Here is a 17592-nt window from a genome sequence, read left to right as displayed (position 1 = left end):
CACGTTTTGTGCATTTTAAACATTTCGTGGAAATGCATACCTTTCGCTCGGGTAAGAGATAAAACTTGCTATTTTGATTGTTTGTTTATTATTATAGAGGGAATTTTTTTCCAACGATTTGGCAAAGCTTCAAATGCGCACATTCATTGCTTCTTTAATGAACTGGCGCCAATTGAAAATACCGAACAAAGCCAATTCCTTCTCCACACTATTATTGCAATCCAAAGGTGGATTTCGTCGTTTATAGGAGCGGCGCTCTTGAATGTTTGCCAAAGCAACGATCTTTTGGCATTTTAATATTTCACGTCAAGCATATTCGATGACGGTCATTGCTTTACTGAGCTAAAATAGCTTGACTTATATTGAAAACTTCAGAAATCAGGAAATGAGTCGTTTGGACTACCGCTACTTTAATTAAAATAGGCAATTAAGACGTAAAGGCCTCTATCGATGAACAAAAACCACACTTCATATATAAGTCTACTTATATATGTTTATAAAGGGTGATCAATTTAGAGGTATCGGATTTTAAATTGAAGTAAAACAACGAAAATTCAAATTGATTGTGATTTTGGAAAGAACCATTAATGACATTTGAATGGCTTCGGGTTACTCTTTAGCCCAAATACGACAATTTTGCTTATTGACGTAGCCATTAAGCCAAAAATGGGCATCATTGCTGAACACCATGAGTTGGCCTGAGCGCACGATGAACACTTTTCACAGAGCGTCGATTTTCGTAATACAATGGTACGATTTGTAAACGTTGTTAAGACGTAAGTCTTTCCATGATGAAATGACAATAAATACTGAAAAAAATTATGTATTTAGTTTGAGAGTAGTCACGCGTGATCAGTCCAAAAACCATATTGGAAAAAGTACCTCTAATCTGGTCAGCCTTTACTACATATACTATATAACAGGTCGATTGTAAAGCGTAATATTTAAAATGGACAATAACAATATCAGCCGAAGGGGTCCTTGAAGTGCGGAATATTTACAGATTTTTTAAGTCCCCAAAAGAATTGTGGCAAAAACAGGGAAGGATGGTCATCAACAAAAAAACAGACGAGCTTATTAAGCGTCTATGCTCGACATAGGATAGGCGCATAACAGGTCTACTCTCCGAAATATTATTCATATATTCGTATATTAATAACCCAATCGAAGGCCACAGAGGCCTCTTCTGGTGTACCGGGGAAATAATTCCGAACTTTTCGCGAATCTAGTGAGACTGTGTTTTATAACTTTCCAGGCTCTACTCCTTTCTCATTTCTTCTACTCCTCTCATTCCTGCAAAAGTCATTATCATAAAGCCGTATATTATTGCGTCAGAGTGAGCATCTAGCTTTCAATATGTCCAACTTAGTCCACCTGCTGTTAATGATTAATCTAACCGTCTCCTCGATTTGTGAAATCAGGCAGCTCAGCGTGCTTCGCAGAAATCTATTCTTAAGTCCCGTCTCAGACTTTGTCATCGCGCATTCAACCCGGAATTAACTAGATTGACGCTGTGCAGTCGAAGAGACCATAGGGTCGTCGAATAACTGAAGCACATTTCGAGTGAATTGTTCGAATTGTCTCCAAATAAGGTGAGTTTTGAAGCAGAAAGATCCTATATACTTCCCATATTTGCCACTACAACAATTCGGTTATCCTTTAGAATAAATTTAAAGCTCCTTTGTATAGTAACTGACTTTATTGAATAGTAACTGACTTTAGTTTGTATAGTAACTGACTTTAGTGAATAATTGTTACGACTCTTTTTCCTCAAATAACTCAAAACATTTTGCCATATCACACACAACACGATGCAGGTGTTACCGAACAAGAACTCCTAGCGGCGTATAATAAAATTAAGTCGAAGAAAAATCCCACAGTTCACAGTTCCCCAAACTGCTCAGTCCGCCCGCTGAGGGAAGAAAACTTAAATCACGCATTACTCCAATGCCCACCCTATGCTGCCGAAACCTTTAACATTTTAAAGGGAGAAAATATTGTATGCAGATTTTATACTGAAATCAGCTGATAACTAGAAGATAACCTGCGCGCATGTGTGTTAAAGCATATGAGTTAACCGTCCCCTTGAGGTAATAACTTTTCGGCAGTTCCGCCGGGAGAGTAGCAGATAGTGAGGAAATGTTTAGTCGTACACATTACTATGTCGGTATAGCAGTACTCATGAGAGTTTCCTCTTCATGGGCGGTATCCCGAAAAAAAAAATATATGTTCTAGATGCAGTCTATGTAAGTAATTTGAACGTGATAACTTTCATTGACCTACAATCCATATCACACCACACACATGTCTAAGGTGTAATGAAATATCCCCGCGCAACAATGATAGTGTTATCGCAACTCAGTGTACTGATTAGGCGTACTTGAGCATGCACTATTTCATTTACATATACAAGTACTTAACACATGGACTGAAAAGTCCGGGGCCAAATAAAGAAAACACTTTTTTGTTCAAAATTAGCTTTATTCATCAGTGTAATTTCCATTAAGAACAACGCAATTATTCCTGCGCCCCTCTAACATTCCAATACTACTTTTGTAGAACGATTTATCTTTTGCCTCGGAATAGCCTCAGTTTTAGCGATACCCCCTTCCTTCGAACGAAATTTCTTACCGGCGCGCATTTTTTTAGATCCACGAACAGTCGCTGGGGGTCAAATCTGGCGAATACGGTGCATGTGAGAGCAGTTCGAATTTCAATTCATGTAGTTTTGTCATTGTTTTGATTTACTTCTGACACGGCGCGTTGTCTTGATGAAATACAATTTTTTTCTTTGCTATATGCGGACATTTCTTTACAATTTCGGCCTTCAAACGCCCCAATAACGCTATATGTATAATATTCACCGTTGATGGTATTTTCCTTCGATTTTGTCGATTTTTTTTTATGTTTTCTGCTGTTATCGCCTCATTTGGACGTCCAGTGCGTTGTGCATCATTGGTGTCTCTACGACCACGTTTGAAGTCAACAAACCATCATTTTATTGTTGTTTCTGAGGAGCGGAGTCCCATAACACTTTTCAAGTCATAGCTTTGCTTGAATGGTATTTTTTGCCATCAAAAAGCAGTGTAACATGAAAAAAACGAAATTCTTTTTGATCCTTTGTTTTGAAAATAACTGAAGTAGCTCTTAGTACAATAACTCACGAAATAATTATATATTATATATACATATATAATTGGCGCGAACACCCTGTTTGGGTGTTTAGCCGAGATCCTCTTCCAATTTGTGTTGTTCGTCTTGATGTTGTTCCACTAATGGAGGGACCTACAGTTTCAACCCGATTCCGAACGGCAGATATTTTTGTATGAGAGGCTTTTTCATGGCAGAAATACACTCGGAGGTTTGCCATTGTCTGCCGAGGGGTAACCGCTATTAGAAAAAACTTTTTCTTCATTTTGGTGTTTCACTGAGTTTCGAACCTATGTTTTTGGAAAATCGTAAAAAGCAAAATTAAGAACGCGGTTATGTGAAATTACGAATCTTTAAGACGAAATTGTGAGAAATTTTATATAAAAATCGTGACCGCACATTTACAACATTAAATTAACTTAAGAAGAAGACTTTTGATAACTCGAAGCGCCCAAACTAATTATATTAAGTAGAGCTCATGCAATCTCTGCAAACGAATTCGCAATGGCCATATCAGCGCTATCCATATCCATATTTAAATTATCTCAGGAATCCCGTTAATAAATTGTTATGTCCCTATTGAAATCTCCGATATATAAGTTTGTGAAAATCACACTTTTATATATACGTAGGCACTGAAAGTATCCGATGTACCAGTAGATAGTAGCAGATGAAGACAAAAGCCCCCACTACGTTGGAAAGTTCAGGTGGAGAAATACTTGGATTTACCTGGTGCGCCCAAGTGACTCTTGTTAGCACAACTGGCGCGCCTTGTTAAGCTCGCGCCATTCAAGAATAAAAAGTTTAAACATGCATTGCATATCGGTGCGGTAAGTAGGAAGTAAAAAAACAACAATTAGATTTCAATAATTTAGTAATTAACTAATTAAATTAACACATAATTAACTAATACATATACAAACTAATTATCTTAAAAATCGTCATTTTTGCAGACAACCGCAGAGATCACTGCAGATCCTTAACCCTCGCCCGATAGTTCTCATTATGGTATTGCAAGCGTATTTTGGAAGGCAGGTCCTGTGTTTTGTCGAATTCGCAATATTTGTGTATTTTTACCATTCGTCCATTGGGCCCAGGTGATGTTCGCCAATAAACTGTCTGCACGGCGTTTCTACCGGCAATATAACGGGTGGTGGCACCAACGAGTGGGTTAAGATTTTTTGCAGACATTTCCAAAATGTTTGCTTTTTGTTAATTTAAATAGTTTTCACCAAATAAAAAGCTTTGTACAACAACGTAGTTTGAATGCCTATTGTTACTTTCAATGCTCACTTCAATCTGTTAGCTGTGAAGAAAGATCGATCTTTTTATACTCTCTACACTTAATATTACGTATATGTATGTAAGTAGGTGTATGGTCGCCGTTTGCCGTCGGTTTATTTTAGTGATTGGAACTTAGTCTCAGCTGATAGGTTGGCACTTATCAATTCTTAGTATGTTTGTATACAATATTCCCTTTTTACAGTGTGTTGAGTTAGTTAGTTACTAATATTTGAATTTGCTTTGTGCGTTATTTTCTAGTTACACACGGATGCTGGTTTTAACTAAAGTGATTACTTACATACATACCTGGGTTCAACGTCCAATTATCTTTAGAATACATTTATATATAATATATATGTATACATACATAAACATACATACTATGCGTGTGTATAAAAAATTCATATTTTATTAGGTGTATTTGCCCGAGCCTTTCCTCCAACTTATGGTGTGCTTTTGATGTGAACGCGCCTCCGAACGCCTGGTTTTCCATGAGAAGCCTTTTTTTTGCAAAAAATTCACTGAAAGGCTTTTCGTTCTCCGCTCGAGGCGCCTTAACTATTATATTAGAAAACACGTTTTCCATCATTTCGTGTTTATTGTACACCGTAGGCTTTCAATCCGTGACCAATCGAATTGTGCCACACACTTATCCGGGCATTGTGGCGGCCGATTTTAGTTTGTTTTTAGCTCAGCTTTACGCCAAATATACAAGGTTAAGTTCAAAATACACTAGACTGCGCTAAAATGAAAACGGCAGGAGCTTTCTTCACTGATAATTTCGAATTTATTTATTCAAAATAGTCCTCTCTGTTTTGCGCAATCTAAAAGCTTTTCGAAAGAGTGTTTCAGTCATTGACCGGAAAGTCTTTCAGGATGTCTGTACAAGCCTTTTGGGGGGCCTCTACCGACGCAAAACGTTTCCCTTTCATGGCCAAATGCGATTTTCCGAATAGGTAGAAGTCACAGGGAGCTATATCAGGCGAATACGGTGAGTGATCCATGGTTAAAATGCGATTTCTAGTCAAACAATTTGTCACAAGAGTGGATCGATGAGATGGTGCATTATCACGCAATAAGCATCACCTTCCCCCTTCGCGGTACTCAGGGCGAATTCGACAAATGCGACTCAACAAACGCTTCAAAGCGCCAGAATAGAATATTGCATTGACGGTTTGGCCCGATGGCACGAACTCCGTGTGGACAATTCCCTTGGAATCGTAAAAACAAATGAGCATCGACTTGATTTTTGTCTTCTCCAAACGCGATTTTTAGGTGGTGGCTCGTCTGCGGCCTACCATCCGGCACTTTTGGCACCAGCTTATTTTAAGGTTCAGGTTGGAAACACCACGTTTCATCACCAGTTATAATATTGTAAAGGAAGTTCTCGTCTTTCGAATGAAACGTGCCCAGCACAAATGATCAGTTAAAATGCGATTAATCGATGTTTCGGAGATATTCAACTCCGATTCCATGAATCTCAACGATGATTTCGGTTGTTTTTTGATAAATTTACGAATATGGCTAGAGTTTTCGGTGATTACTGATTTTGTGCGGCCCGTATGTTCTTTGTGATTTATGTCCTCACAACCATCTCTGAAACGTGTAAACCACTCATGAACTCTAGCACGAGTTCTCTCTTTCTCTCTTCGAAACTCATTTTTGTACCGATGACACAAGCATACTGACACTTTAGACGCAATAACTCTGCTTCCACAGAACCGAACGTCACCAAGCTTTCACTGGAAGTCAGCTACGGATGTAACTTCCAACGCACTAAATCATTAAAAAGATGGCGCCATTAAAAACATTTTTATAACGCCAGTTCCTCTATTGAGTTCTGCGATCTCAAATACTTGAGTATTTTCCACTGTGAAAGTTATGAAGAGACTCCGTCCTACTTTCACTTTATGAATTCTGTAGAGTATACTTGTTGATATGTATTTTTAAAAGCTTTTCTGTTTCGCCTATGGCTATACAACTACTCTTCTGTGCCATAACAACTTTCAAAAAGTGGACGCCTTTTATGAAGCACGCGGAAAGTGAGCTTTATCGTTGGCTTTTATACCTGCTGTTATATACATAAAATTGGCGCTTACACCCGTTTTAGGTATTTGGCAGAGCTCCTCTCCTATTTGTAGTGTGCGTCTTGATGTTGTTCCACAATAGGAGGAGTCTGAAGTTTTATACCGCCTTCGAACAGCATATGCTTTTTTATGAGGAATTCTTCAAAGCAGAAATACACTCGAAGGGACGGTATTGTCTATCGAGAAGCGACAGCTATTAGAAAAAATTGATGTTTCGTGTCCGAGATTTCGAGCCTATACACTTCCGAATGGTAATCACGCGGCTATCCATTCGGCTGCGGTGGCTGTTTGAAACCTGCTGTTAGCGGGACTGAAAAGTCTCGGGGATAATCTATTATATAGACGGAACTAGTTCTATTGAATCCACCTTATTTTCACTTAGTACTAACCTTAATGATATTCCATTTATTAGTTCGTGAGTTATTATGCTAAGACTGACGCAACTTTTGTTATTTTCAAAATAATGGATCAAAAAAAAATTTCGTGTTTTCATTTTATACTGCTTCAGAAACAATAATAAAATGATGGTTTTTTGACTTCAAACGTGCTCGTAGAGACACAACGCAGTGGACGTTCAAATGAAGCCGTACCACCAGAAAACATCACAAAAAATCCACAAAATAGTTCTGAATTATCGAAAAGTGAAGTTGCGTAGTTAGCTGACATAGTATCGATATCAAAAGAACGTGTTGGCTTTATATTGCATGAGCATTTGGCTATGAGAAAACTCTGTTCAAAGTGGGTGCCGCGTTTTCTCACTGTTGAAGATAACGCACCGTGCCACAAGTAAATCAAAACAATGGCAAAACTATATGAATTGAAATTCGAATTGCTTTCACATCCACAATATTCGCTAGATTTGACACCCAGATACTACTGGCAGTTCGCAGACCTAAAAAAATGCTCGCTGGTAAGAAATTTCGCTCGAAGAAAGAGGATTATCGCTGAAACTGAGGCCTATTTCGAGGCAATAGATAAATTGTTCTAAAAAAGTGGCATTGAAATGTTAGAGCGGCACTGGAATGATTGCGATGTTCTTGATGGATTACGTTAATGAATAAAGCTAATTTTGAACAAAAAAACGTGTTTTCTTTGTTAGATCCGGGACTTTTGAGCGTATGTGCTATATTCATCAATTATTCAAAATAAATCATAGTAAACACTAATAAATAATCATAATTCATACTTCTTTTATTTGAACCAAATTTTTTCCTAATATGTAGTCCCACGCCTCTCAAAATCAAGAACCCTTACAAAAGATTTTCATTGTTAAAGATTGTAGAAGAAATTTAAAAACATGTAGGAACAAAAATAAATAAATAAACGACCTGAGTCTATCCCACATATTTTACCAAACAGCCAATCAACTTCATCCAGGACATAATATAGTAAATTTACACATTGTAGTAACGTCATAATGCCTTTGTTTTGTTATTTATTATTATTTTATTTTGTAAATAGTGCAGATATACGAGTATGCATTTACTAATGTACAAAGGTCAAGCTAAGTATAAGCTAATCAATACGCATTAGCCTACCAATTCATTCTCAAACTTAAGTCGAGTTCTATTTCATTACTATCATCAATTACGTCAAAAACACTTCGGACGCACGTTTATTTTATTGCACACATTGGCAATTATTTATAAAGAAATTAAAAATATTTGTTTCCACCATTTTTCATTGTAAATGCGTGTACGAGGTATACACATACATATGCGCATATATATGTATGCATGTACATACATATATGTTGACATGAGCTGAGTTCCTGTTTTGTTTTTCAATATTTTAATACTGTTTTATTATTGCATGATTAATAATTGTCATGTAATCAATGAAGGTACGCATTAAAATATATAAACTAATGTTACAAATAATTCAAGCACGATATTTTTATATGCAACTTGTAAGAAAGTGCTAAATTCGATCCGGGCCGAATTTTTATAACGCGCATATTTTAGTAAGATTTCATTTAAATTTGGTGTTAATTTTTGGAGTCAAATAAATTCATGGACTATGAGAGTTATAGCTTGTAATGTCAGATGGACGAACGGAAACTTAGTCTTAGCACACAAAAAGTGGGCGTGGGGAGCAGCTTTTAACGTCAGATGGACGAACGGAAATGTAGTATTGGCACACAAAGAGTGGGCAGCAATATGTGCACCAAGTTTGGACGAGTTTTATTATTATTCAACCATTTTTCAAAATTTTTACTTACCTCGTATTTTTTACTTTGAGTTCCATATTTAAACCAAATGGGAGTATTTTAGGTTTACTTTAGTTTAGGTTTAAATATTTATAATTCTATTTCTATTGTAGTAAATACATAAATAAATAAATAAACAAATAAATAAATAAAAAATTGGTTCACTTATAACTTATAAGAGATATCACATTTTTTCCTTTTATGAAAATTACCGCCACATGAGAGATGGGCCTGGTTATTCACCGTTTTAGTCCATTTTCAACACAAACCTACCTTCGATAGAGAGTCATATATGTATGTATGTACCAACTTTGATTGATATATATTAAATTTTGCTGGAGTTATCGTGCGCACGGCCGGGCGGAAGGACAAACAGACAGATATGGCTAAATCAACTTCTCCCATTACTCTGATCATTTTGGTATTATATATATACAGAGTGTCACTTATGGCTTGGACATAAGTGTGCGCGAGCGTAAAACGGTTAATCGAATGATAACTGCGTTGAGTTTTGAACTCAATTGGCGGCACTTGTGGTTTAAAGACTGAAGACTTAAGTACACACTTACATTTCCTTCGTATTTACTTATATTACCTTATATCACCTTGAGGGAGATTATTAAAAACATTCGATTTTATTACGTAGTAATTTATGAATTGGTTTAGTCTACGTTTTATGACTAAAACTACCTATAACGCTTGTTTTTAATAACCGAAGTTTTAGGTCAGAGAAAAGTCGCACTTAATGAATTTGAACCAACCACATACATACTTCAAATAACCTTAGTAGTCACCCGACGCGTGACTACAATTTCATTGATCAATAAACCAATAATTTTCTCTGTTACCTACTAGATAATTTTATCCATTGTCAACTGGATCTAGTTTTTTTATTATAAAACTCCTACCTCAAATACGAAAATCGCCAACACAAACGCCATTCGGAATGATCTGGTACAGCTACTTCATGGATTGGACATGAAAATTGGAAAAAGCAACAACAGCTGGTTTGTGTATTGGATAGTTTTGTGAGTAAAAATGGATCGCAGGCAACAAATGCGGGTATTAGCCGCTCAACCATGGATCGCTTTACACCGAAACAACGCGATATCGACGCTATAAAACCCGAAATGCTTGACAAGGTTTGTGATTGTTAATAAAGGTGTCCACTTGATTGATATTGTATTCAAAAAATAGTTTTAATAAATTGTAAATAACCTAACCAAATAAAAATACCTCGCTTATACAAATCAGTTGTTTTTTTTCATAAAAGATGGCCAACCCTGTATTAAAAAAAATCTTAAATTGCTATTTCTCAAACTGCTCCGAAATATCAAAACAAGTAATGTAATTTCAAACGTGTTAGTATAGTGTGGGCCATGTGAAATTTGCTTTTTGAATCGGCTATAAAAAATCGAATCAATATTTTTTCAAACTTTTTTTTTTATTTTGAAGATTGAACATTGTCATTTATGAATGAAAAATAATATCGGTCAAATGACTGTCACGATTGGCTTTACAGAAGGCCATTCGATCAACCCAATTTTTAAGCACATTTTCGATTGTTTGGGCTCCAATTTCATGAATGACAACTTTGACTTCGTGTTTTAAAGTATCAATCGTCTGTGTGGGCTTCTCAAAAGATTAACGCATTACCACCAACATAATATCACAACCTACTTAAATCATATTTTTTAGAACGCTTTTTTCGAATCAAATACAGCATTACATACTCTGCACTCAAAGAAATTAAAGCTGGCATTCCACAGGGTATTGTATGGGCCCCAATACCATTAATCCTTTACCCACTTTTTACTTGCAACTTACCCATCAATCAGAAATGCACCACACGTTTACAGACGATACGGCCATTTTGTCGATGGGCAAAACGCAGTCCCAGTCAATTGAAAAACTAAAACGTCAACAACATCTCCGTATGGACAAAAAAAAAGATGACGCATAAAGTTAAATGATACAAAATCGGTACATGTTGACTTTACCCACAACAAAATCAGATACCTCCCATTGTACATAAACGGAGTACAAATCCCACATCACAACACCGCTAAATATTTGGGTATGACCTTAGATACTAAACTGAAATGGAACGAACATGTTATAAAGAAAAAAGAAGAGTTGGAAATGAAATACAGAAATATGATCGGGCTTATGGGCAAGCAATCTGCTTTATCTACATTACATACAATAAAGTACTGCTACCCAATATGGGCACATGGAATCCAACGACGGGGTTGCTCATGCGCCAGCAATACCTTGTAAATACAAAGTTCTCAAAACGAAGTGAGATATGCTGTTAACGCGTCTTGGCACGTTCGCTGTAACGATCTTGTACGTGGTCTTGGTATTGAACCAGTTGCTACGGAATGAGTGGAAAGAAAGGCTGAAATGTAAAAAGCCGCATCACCCCACGCAACAACTAACTACTCTCGAAGCAGTATACAGAACATCATAACTCATGTGTACTTACACTATAGGTGGTCACGCACCAACCCATTCGGCTACGGCGGCCGCCTTACCACATATTTATAACGCAAAACCCTAAGTTTGTATCGTTAGTTACTAAGATTAACTAGTTGCAACGAGGAAAAAATCCGATTAACGCTATAGTCTGTCTGTTCTATTAAGAAGATCTATGCAATGTGGATAGATATTAAGATAGAGTTCACAACGGAGAAGGAAGTTAATTTCCTAGTCATTACAACCAGTATTGTGATATTTTGCCTGCTTTGTTACAGAGCCTCGCCAATTTCTGTACTACGGGAATTGAGAAACTTAGCTTTGCCTTTCGGCAATATCCCAAGGAGCGGTATCTAACCGGCGCATCTGGGTAATGAACCAGCAGTATTATGCAAGTAATGCACAATAGGTCTGTTCATGTAAAAATTATCCAGTAACTTGCCAGTAACTTAACTTCCAAGAATTCGCTCTCAAAGAGAAAAATATCAAAAAAAAGTACGTGAACGCAAAACCAGTAACTATTTGCAAGTTTTACTGACAGCTGATTAGTTTTAATCTTTCAAGTAAACATTTATCTAGAAATGTCATTTTTCTCACTTCCCTTACTTTGCAATTTTTTGAATACATGAACACCAAAACGTGATAATTTGTAACAATTGTTGTTAGGGGTAGATTAGACAACAAGTGTTATAAATTATCAACAAGTGTTAGGGGTAGATTAGACAACAAGTGTTACAAATTATTTGCTTCATGACCTAATGTCTCGCTTAAAGCCAAGTATTAGATGTATTTCGTCTATCAAGATGCCTAGTTGTTTCAAGAGCATTTTTAGTCCATTTTGCTGTTTACAATTCATGTTATTTAATTTTCTATGTGACTATTACGGCACTACGGACCCACTTATATTGAACAGAGCTAAATTGCGATACTTCAGTGTGAAGAATTCAATTTTGTACAAATGTGTAATCTACCCCTAACAACATAATCGCACTTGAAACCACCCGTATCTATGCACGAGCGTCTCTTCTATCGTTCGATTGTTCATTGTACCAGTTGGATTTGCTTAGAAGAACTACTTCGAAGTCGTAAAATGAATTACGTTTTGATGATTGTCTCCCATGCAGGCAAATCTACAATTAATGTTTGTATGTATGATCACCTGATGACACAGTTCTTAATGATATGTGATTAATTATTTACGGGCTTATTGCATAATAGGCTTAGTATTACAGGAGGTTTTTAATTCTATTAATCACATATTAATTTGCAAACGACTGTTCAGGTGATTGTAATTTTTTATTTGTAAACAAATAATAAAATCAAGTTCAAGGGTTTATTATGAGCATGCCCGTCTTGCATGCTTATCACTAAACACATATATATGTACATATGTATCATTATATTATATATGTATGTCTAGCAGCTTATCAGACATTTATTAGGACATTAATTGGGGTTTCTATTGGTCACACGTTACGCTCTTACCCTCTGATATACATATGAACGTACGTATAAATATAAATAAACATTTCCATGTTTCTTTGTTATATTTTACGTTTTCCATAACAAATTGAAAGAATGGCACGAGTATCTAATAGAAAAAATAACAAAAATAGCATTTTTGATATCATTGCTTTATACTTTTCCCTTAAACTATAATTATAAAAAAATCAGTTTTCGTAAAATTCAGTGCACACCACAGCCTAGTGGTCAAGGCAAACCCATTTGCTAAAAGTCTTGCACCACTTATTCTTTGATCAATATCGACATCTGGTATAATTGTTGTCTCGACCAACTCGTCCCAACTTTGATGTGGCATCGTATTGCACAAAAAATAATTAGATGGGAGTATGCTATATTTCCAGACAACCAAGCGATGGAATTCTTTGGTAAGTTTAACATACTTGGCATTGTTAATAAAGTTTGGACTCGCTTGGTACCGGATCTCATTGGTATTGAAGGAAATGAGAAAGCTGATAAATTCGCAAATAACTGCCCACTTACGTAAAGAGTCTTTGTGCGGATTGAGTAAGGGGGCACTGTTCATCTTGACGATAGAAGCGAAAAAAGCTATTACGAAACTGTACTGGGGCAATCTACATAGTTTGCCGCGCAAAAGATAATTTTCAATGACTAGTCAAAACTGATACAAATATTTCCAATATTCTAAAATTTTTATATACGAGTATACATACATACAGTGTTTAAAAAAATAATAGAAACGATGTGAATTTTTGTTTCTTTTGGGTATATTTTTTGGAAAATAATTTTTGCTGTTGAAGTTCATATCTTTTTATAAAGAAACAGTTTTATATATAAAAATAGAGGTACTCAACTCTTGCTACATTTTTGTAAATAAAAAATCATGAAGTTCATTTTATTGTCCTTGGAAAAAATAATAGAAACGACGTCCTTAAAGCTAATAAACATAAGTATTTTTCTTTAAGATAATTAAACCAAACTTTTAAAATTGTAAACAAATTAATATTTGGTTGTTGCACCCTGGGCTTTAATGACTGCGGTGCAACGCCGGCACATTGAGTCCACTAATTTGGTACAAATTGATGGGTTTATACTAAACCATTCTGCCTGGACTTTTTCCCACAAATCTGCTTAACTTTTTGCCTTATAGGCGGCAATTCTCTTCTTCAGAATGCGCCAAAGGTGCTCTATTGGATTCAAGTCCGGGGATTGTGAAGGCCATTCTACTAACTTTACATTGTTATCCTGGAACCATTTCTTCGCCAGTTTAGAGGAGTGTTTTGGGTCGTTATCTTGTTGAAACTCCCAAATCAATGGCATTTCTTCTGTGGCATATGGAAGCATAACATTATTTAAAATATTTACGTAGTCCGCAGCGCACATCTTATCTTTAATCCAGAATAAAGGACCAACTCCTGCCGACGAAAAACATCCCCAAAGTAGTATATTACCACCTCCATGCTTCACGGTCTTCAACGTGTGCTTTGGATCGTATGCAGAGTTTTTAGGTCGTCTTACATGTACCTTGCCATCAGACCCAAACAAATTAATCTTTGTTTCATCTGACCACTATACCTTTAATCCCCCAGATATTAATCTATTTCGGATTGTTCGACTGCTTACTGGCGCTTGTAAAACATTTTTCAATTCTTCTGAGGATAAAAATGGTTTTTTTTTTCGATTCTCGTATAAGCAGTTGGTCAAACTTCTTTGATGTTGCGCGCTTTCGTCCTCGTTTTTCCTCTGTAATTTTAAAATTAATCGCAGAAAACACCTTTTTTTTTTAGCATTTCCTTAAATCGGCAATCCGTGACATAGAAAGGCCATCACTTTTTAGTTTTTTTATAATTTCTCTTTCATTAACAGTACAGTGTTTACCACGTCCCATTCTGAATGCAATATTCATAAGATAAGAAATATTTTATGAACAAGACAATAATAAATATAATTTTTTACATACTTTTCCAACAAAATATCAAACAGTTTAAAAATAACAGTATATTATTAATTTTAACTGTAGCTATTCAAATTTTTCCGAAACGTTTCTATTTTTTTTCCAACTAAAACACGCGGTTATGCACCAAAAAGAATACTGAGCCTAAATATTTGCGATTATGCACATAAAAACAAGACAAAATAAAGTACCGTTATCAAACAGTATTACACAGTGTGTATCTGCATAAATAGGTACATACTTACAAACTAAAAATTTTATATGAAATATGGAGTGATTGTCGTTTCTATTATTTTTTCCAACACTGTATGTAAGTATGTTGAATTCGAGGTTTTGTTTAAAATATCATTACGGTACCGCATGGTACCAAAAACAAGAAGTCTATATATACACTCTGCGGCATTTGATGGGACGCAGCACAAAGATTCGTCCTATTTGGCATAATTTCTAGAATCATTAAACTGCTTCCTACGATACTTGGATTAGCTGAGAGGAAAGAGAGGTAAATTAAACACTAATTTATTTACATACCATACCTAATTTGAATTTCATCACCAATCATGTCGTTATATATCGTTGTTTTCTGGTTCACCAAATTCGAACAGTATAAACATAAATTAAACAATTAATAAAACAAGCATTTCCTAGCGGGAACACAAAGATGTAAGAACTAAATTTTTAGTACACTATTAGCAAAAGTCAATGAGAGCACTTTTTTTTTAATTTTTTTAATATTTTTTTGTTAATTATCGGAAGACAAAACATTTCAATCGAATTTTCGAATCATCAAAATGTGATAATTTAAAATCATTAAACTCTAGAGGAACTGTTCTCTCGCTCGCATTTGACTTTAGCAATGCACAAGATACGATAGCCACAACACAACGGAGTCACAACATTTTTTCGCTAAAACGAGTTAGAACTTTATATGCCAAGTAATTCTCTTATTTTAAGAACTTTAAAGGAATATAATTTTAATTATTATTATTTTAAATTCCACTGAACTTAAAACTAGATTTAAATTATTGTGAAGGAATTTTGTCCTATATTTTATATATATAATTGGCGCGTACACCCTTTCTGGGTGTTTGGCCGAGCTCCTCCTCCTTTTTGTGGCGTGCGTCTTGATGTAGTTCCACAAATGTCTGACCTACAGTTTTAAGCCGACCCCGAACGGCACAAATTTTTTATGACGAGCTTTTTCATGGCAGAAATACACTCGGAGGTTTTCCGTTGTCTACCTAGGGCCGACCGCTATTAGAAAAAACTTTGTCTTACCGAGATTCGAACCTATGTTCTCTCTGAACTCCGAATGGTAGTCACGCACCATGTAACAAATAAATTCAATGGATCCAATGATACGGCTGATATAAAAATGCTGCTTGCAAATATCTGAACACAGCTTTGGATCCTTAACAAATGTCGCCTAGTATAATTACCGTTTATAGACAGTATTAACTTTGACCATTATCGCAAACTTCCGTGAAATGTTTTGCAAACAACTTATCGTAAAATGATTCAGACTATTAATTTTTTGATTGTAGCTAATATATTTGAAAAAAAAAATTCCATGACAGAGAAGAGGAGTCAAAACAAAAGGTGGCGAGAAGGAATACTAAAAGGAAAATAAACGTCGTTTTTTGTGTACTCGTACATTCAACATACCAAACCAGTTGCCATGCATACTAGCAGTGTGGCGAAGACTCTGTCTAATTTAGGGCAAGCCCCACAAGTTCGTGCGTATCTCAAATCGATTTCACGACTAAACAGTGTGCAAAATATTTAAATATTGGGTGTCTCATTGGGACTGTCTATTTCTAATCCAATGCCATTTTTATGCCATTCATATAGACTGAGATTTGGTCATGACGCATAGAAATAGAGAAACTTCTATATCGATAAGAGAGCTTTGCGAAGGCAAATATTTTTGATTACACCACTGAACGTATCGATGGTTTTTGTTGTGTTAATGATTATCCATGGTTTGCATGCCTAGTTTAGTTAGGAAAATTTTATTCCATGGAGCAGAAATTGAAAACACTTATATATGGGTATATGAACTGTAAGAATAAAGACTTGATTTCTTGTTGAAGCGCACTTGTAAAACTTACTTCACAACCGCATATGAAGGAATACCTTTTCATGCATCTCAATCTTTTCGAATCCATATGTTTCCTTGTTCCCAAAAACTACTTCTAGCCAGTGAATGTCAGAACGAGTGAACTCTTCGCTTTTGTGGTAATAAGTATGGTAATTGTAATAAGTAATTAGCTAAAACTCAAAAAGCAATTTTGGTAGTTATTTATCATATCATCTACTTGTAGAATATGAAGTGGGAATTTTGAGAATGTATACTTTATCGAGTTTAGTTGAATAAAAGTACGGTATTTGACGAATAGTAAAACATCTTTAATTGATAAAAAAAAATATAAGCACATAGCAGTTTTAGGTAATGATAAACAAAAGCTAATTAGAAAAATCTTTCCATTAATAAAATGTGATATATTATGAAATTTTACAATTAAAAAACTTTCATGCTGAGTATGGATTTAAAAAATGTTAAAAAATCCTTGATGTCGCATTCAAATTCAGAGACCAAGAGAGTTTTTTCTATTATGCAGACGTTGAATGTAAAAAGAAAAATAATTTTAAACTGTACAAGGAAGAACTTATTAAATCTCAATTGATGTTATTGAGGAAAGTAAGTTCTAAATTATAAATAAATAGGTAAGTATGAATTTACATAAATTATATAAATTTGTTTTGTTTCCGAAAAAAAGCAAAAATAGGAAAATGTGTAATTTTTGAGGTATTTCTTTCCTTTTCATGGCACCACTGCTTCTAGCGATTGTAGCAACAGTGTGGAACTGAGTTTTTTTTGTATGTATATTCTCTATTTTTGAATTATATCTATAGATGTTAAGGAATTTGTTTTTAGTATATTAAAA

The 17592-nt window shown here is 35.3% G+C and overlaps 1 protein-coding gene across 1 annotated transcript; it reads right to left on the bottom strand.

Annotated features, from left to right (window-relative positions):
* Positions 1-4006: 4006 nt before the first annotated feature.
* Positions 4007-4467, bottom strand: LOC128861537 (uncharacterized). Its single transcript, XM_054099737.1, has one exon. It carries the CDS (start codon positions 4339-4341, stop codon positions 4117-4119), a length of 225 nt encoding a protein of 74 aa, XP_053955712.1. The 5' UTR covers positions 4342-4467; the 3' UTR covers positions 4007-4116.
* Positions 4468-17592: the final 13125 nt, after the last annotated feature.

Source organism: Anastrepha ludens, chromosome 4 (assembly GCF_028408465.1).
Source record: "Anastrepha ludens isolate Willacy chromosome 4, idAnaLude1.1, whole genome shotgun sequence".
NCBI lineage: Eukaryota > Metazoa > Arthropoda > Insecta > Diptera > Tephritidae > Anastrepha > Anastrepha ludens.
Note: the sequence above shows the minus strand (reverse complement) of the source record. Positions and strands in the feature narration are given on the sequence as shown.

What these genes read in the sequence shown, in the direction of transcription:
- LOC128861537 (XM_054099737.1), bottom strand. Translation starts at nt 4,341, where the DNA reads ATGTCTGCAAAAAATCTTAACCCACTCGTTGGTGCCACCACCCGTTAT.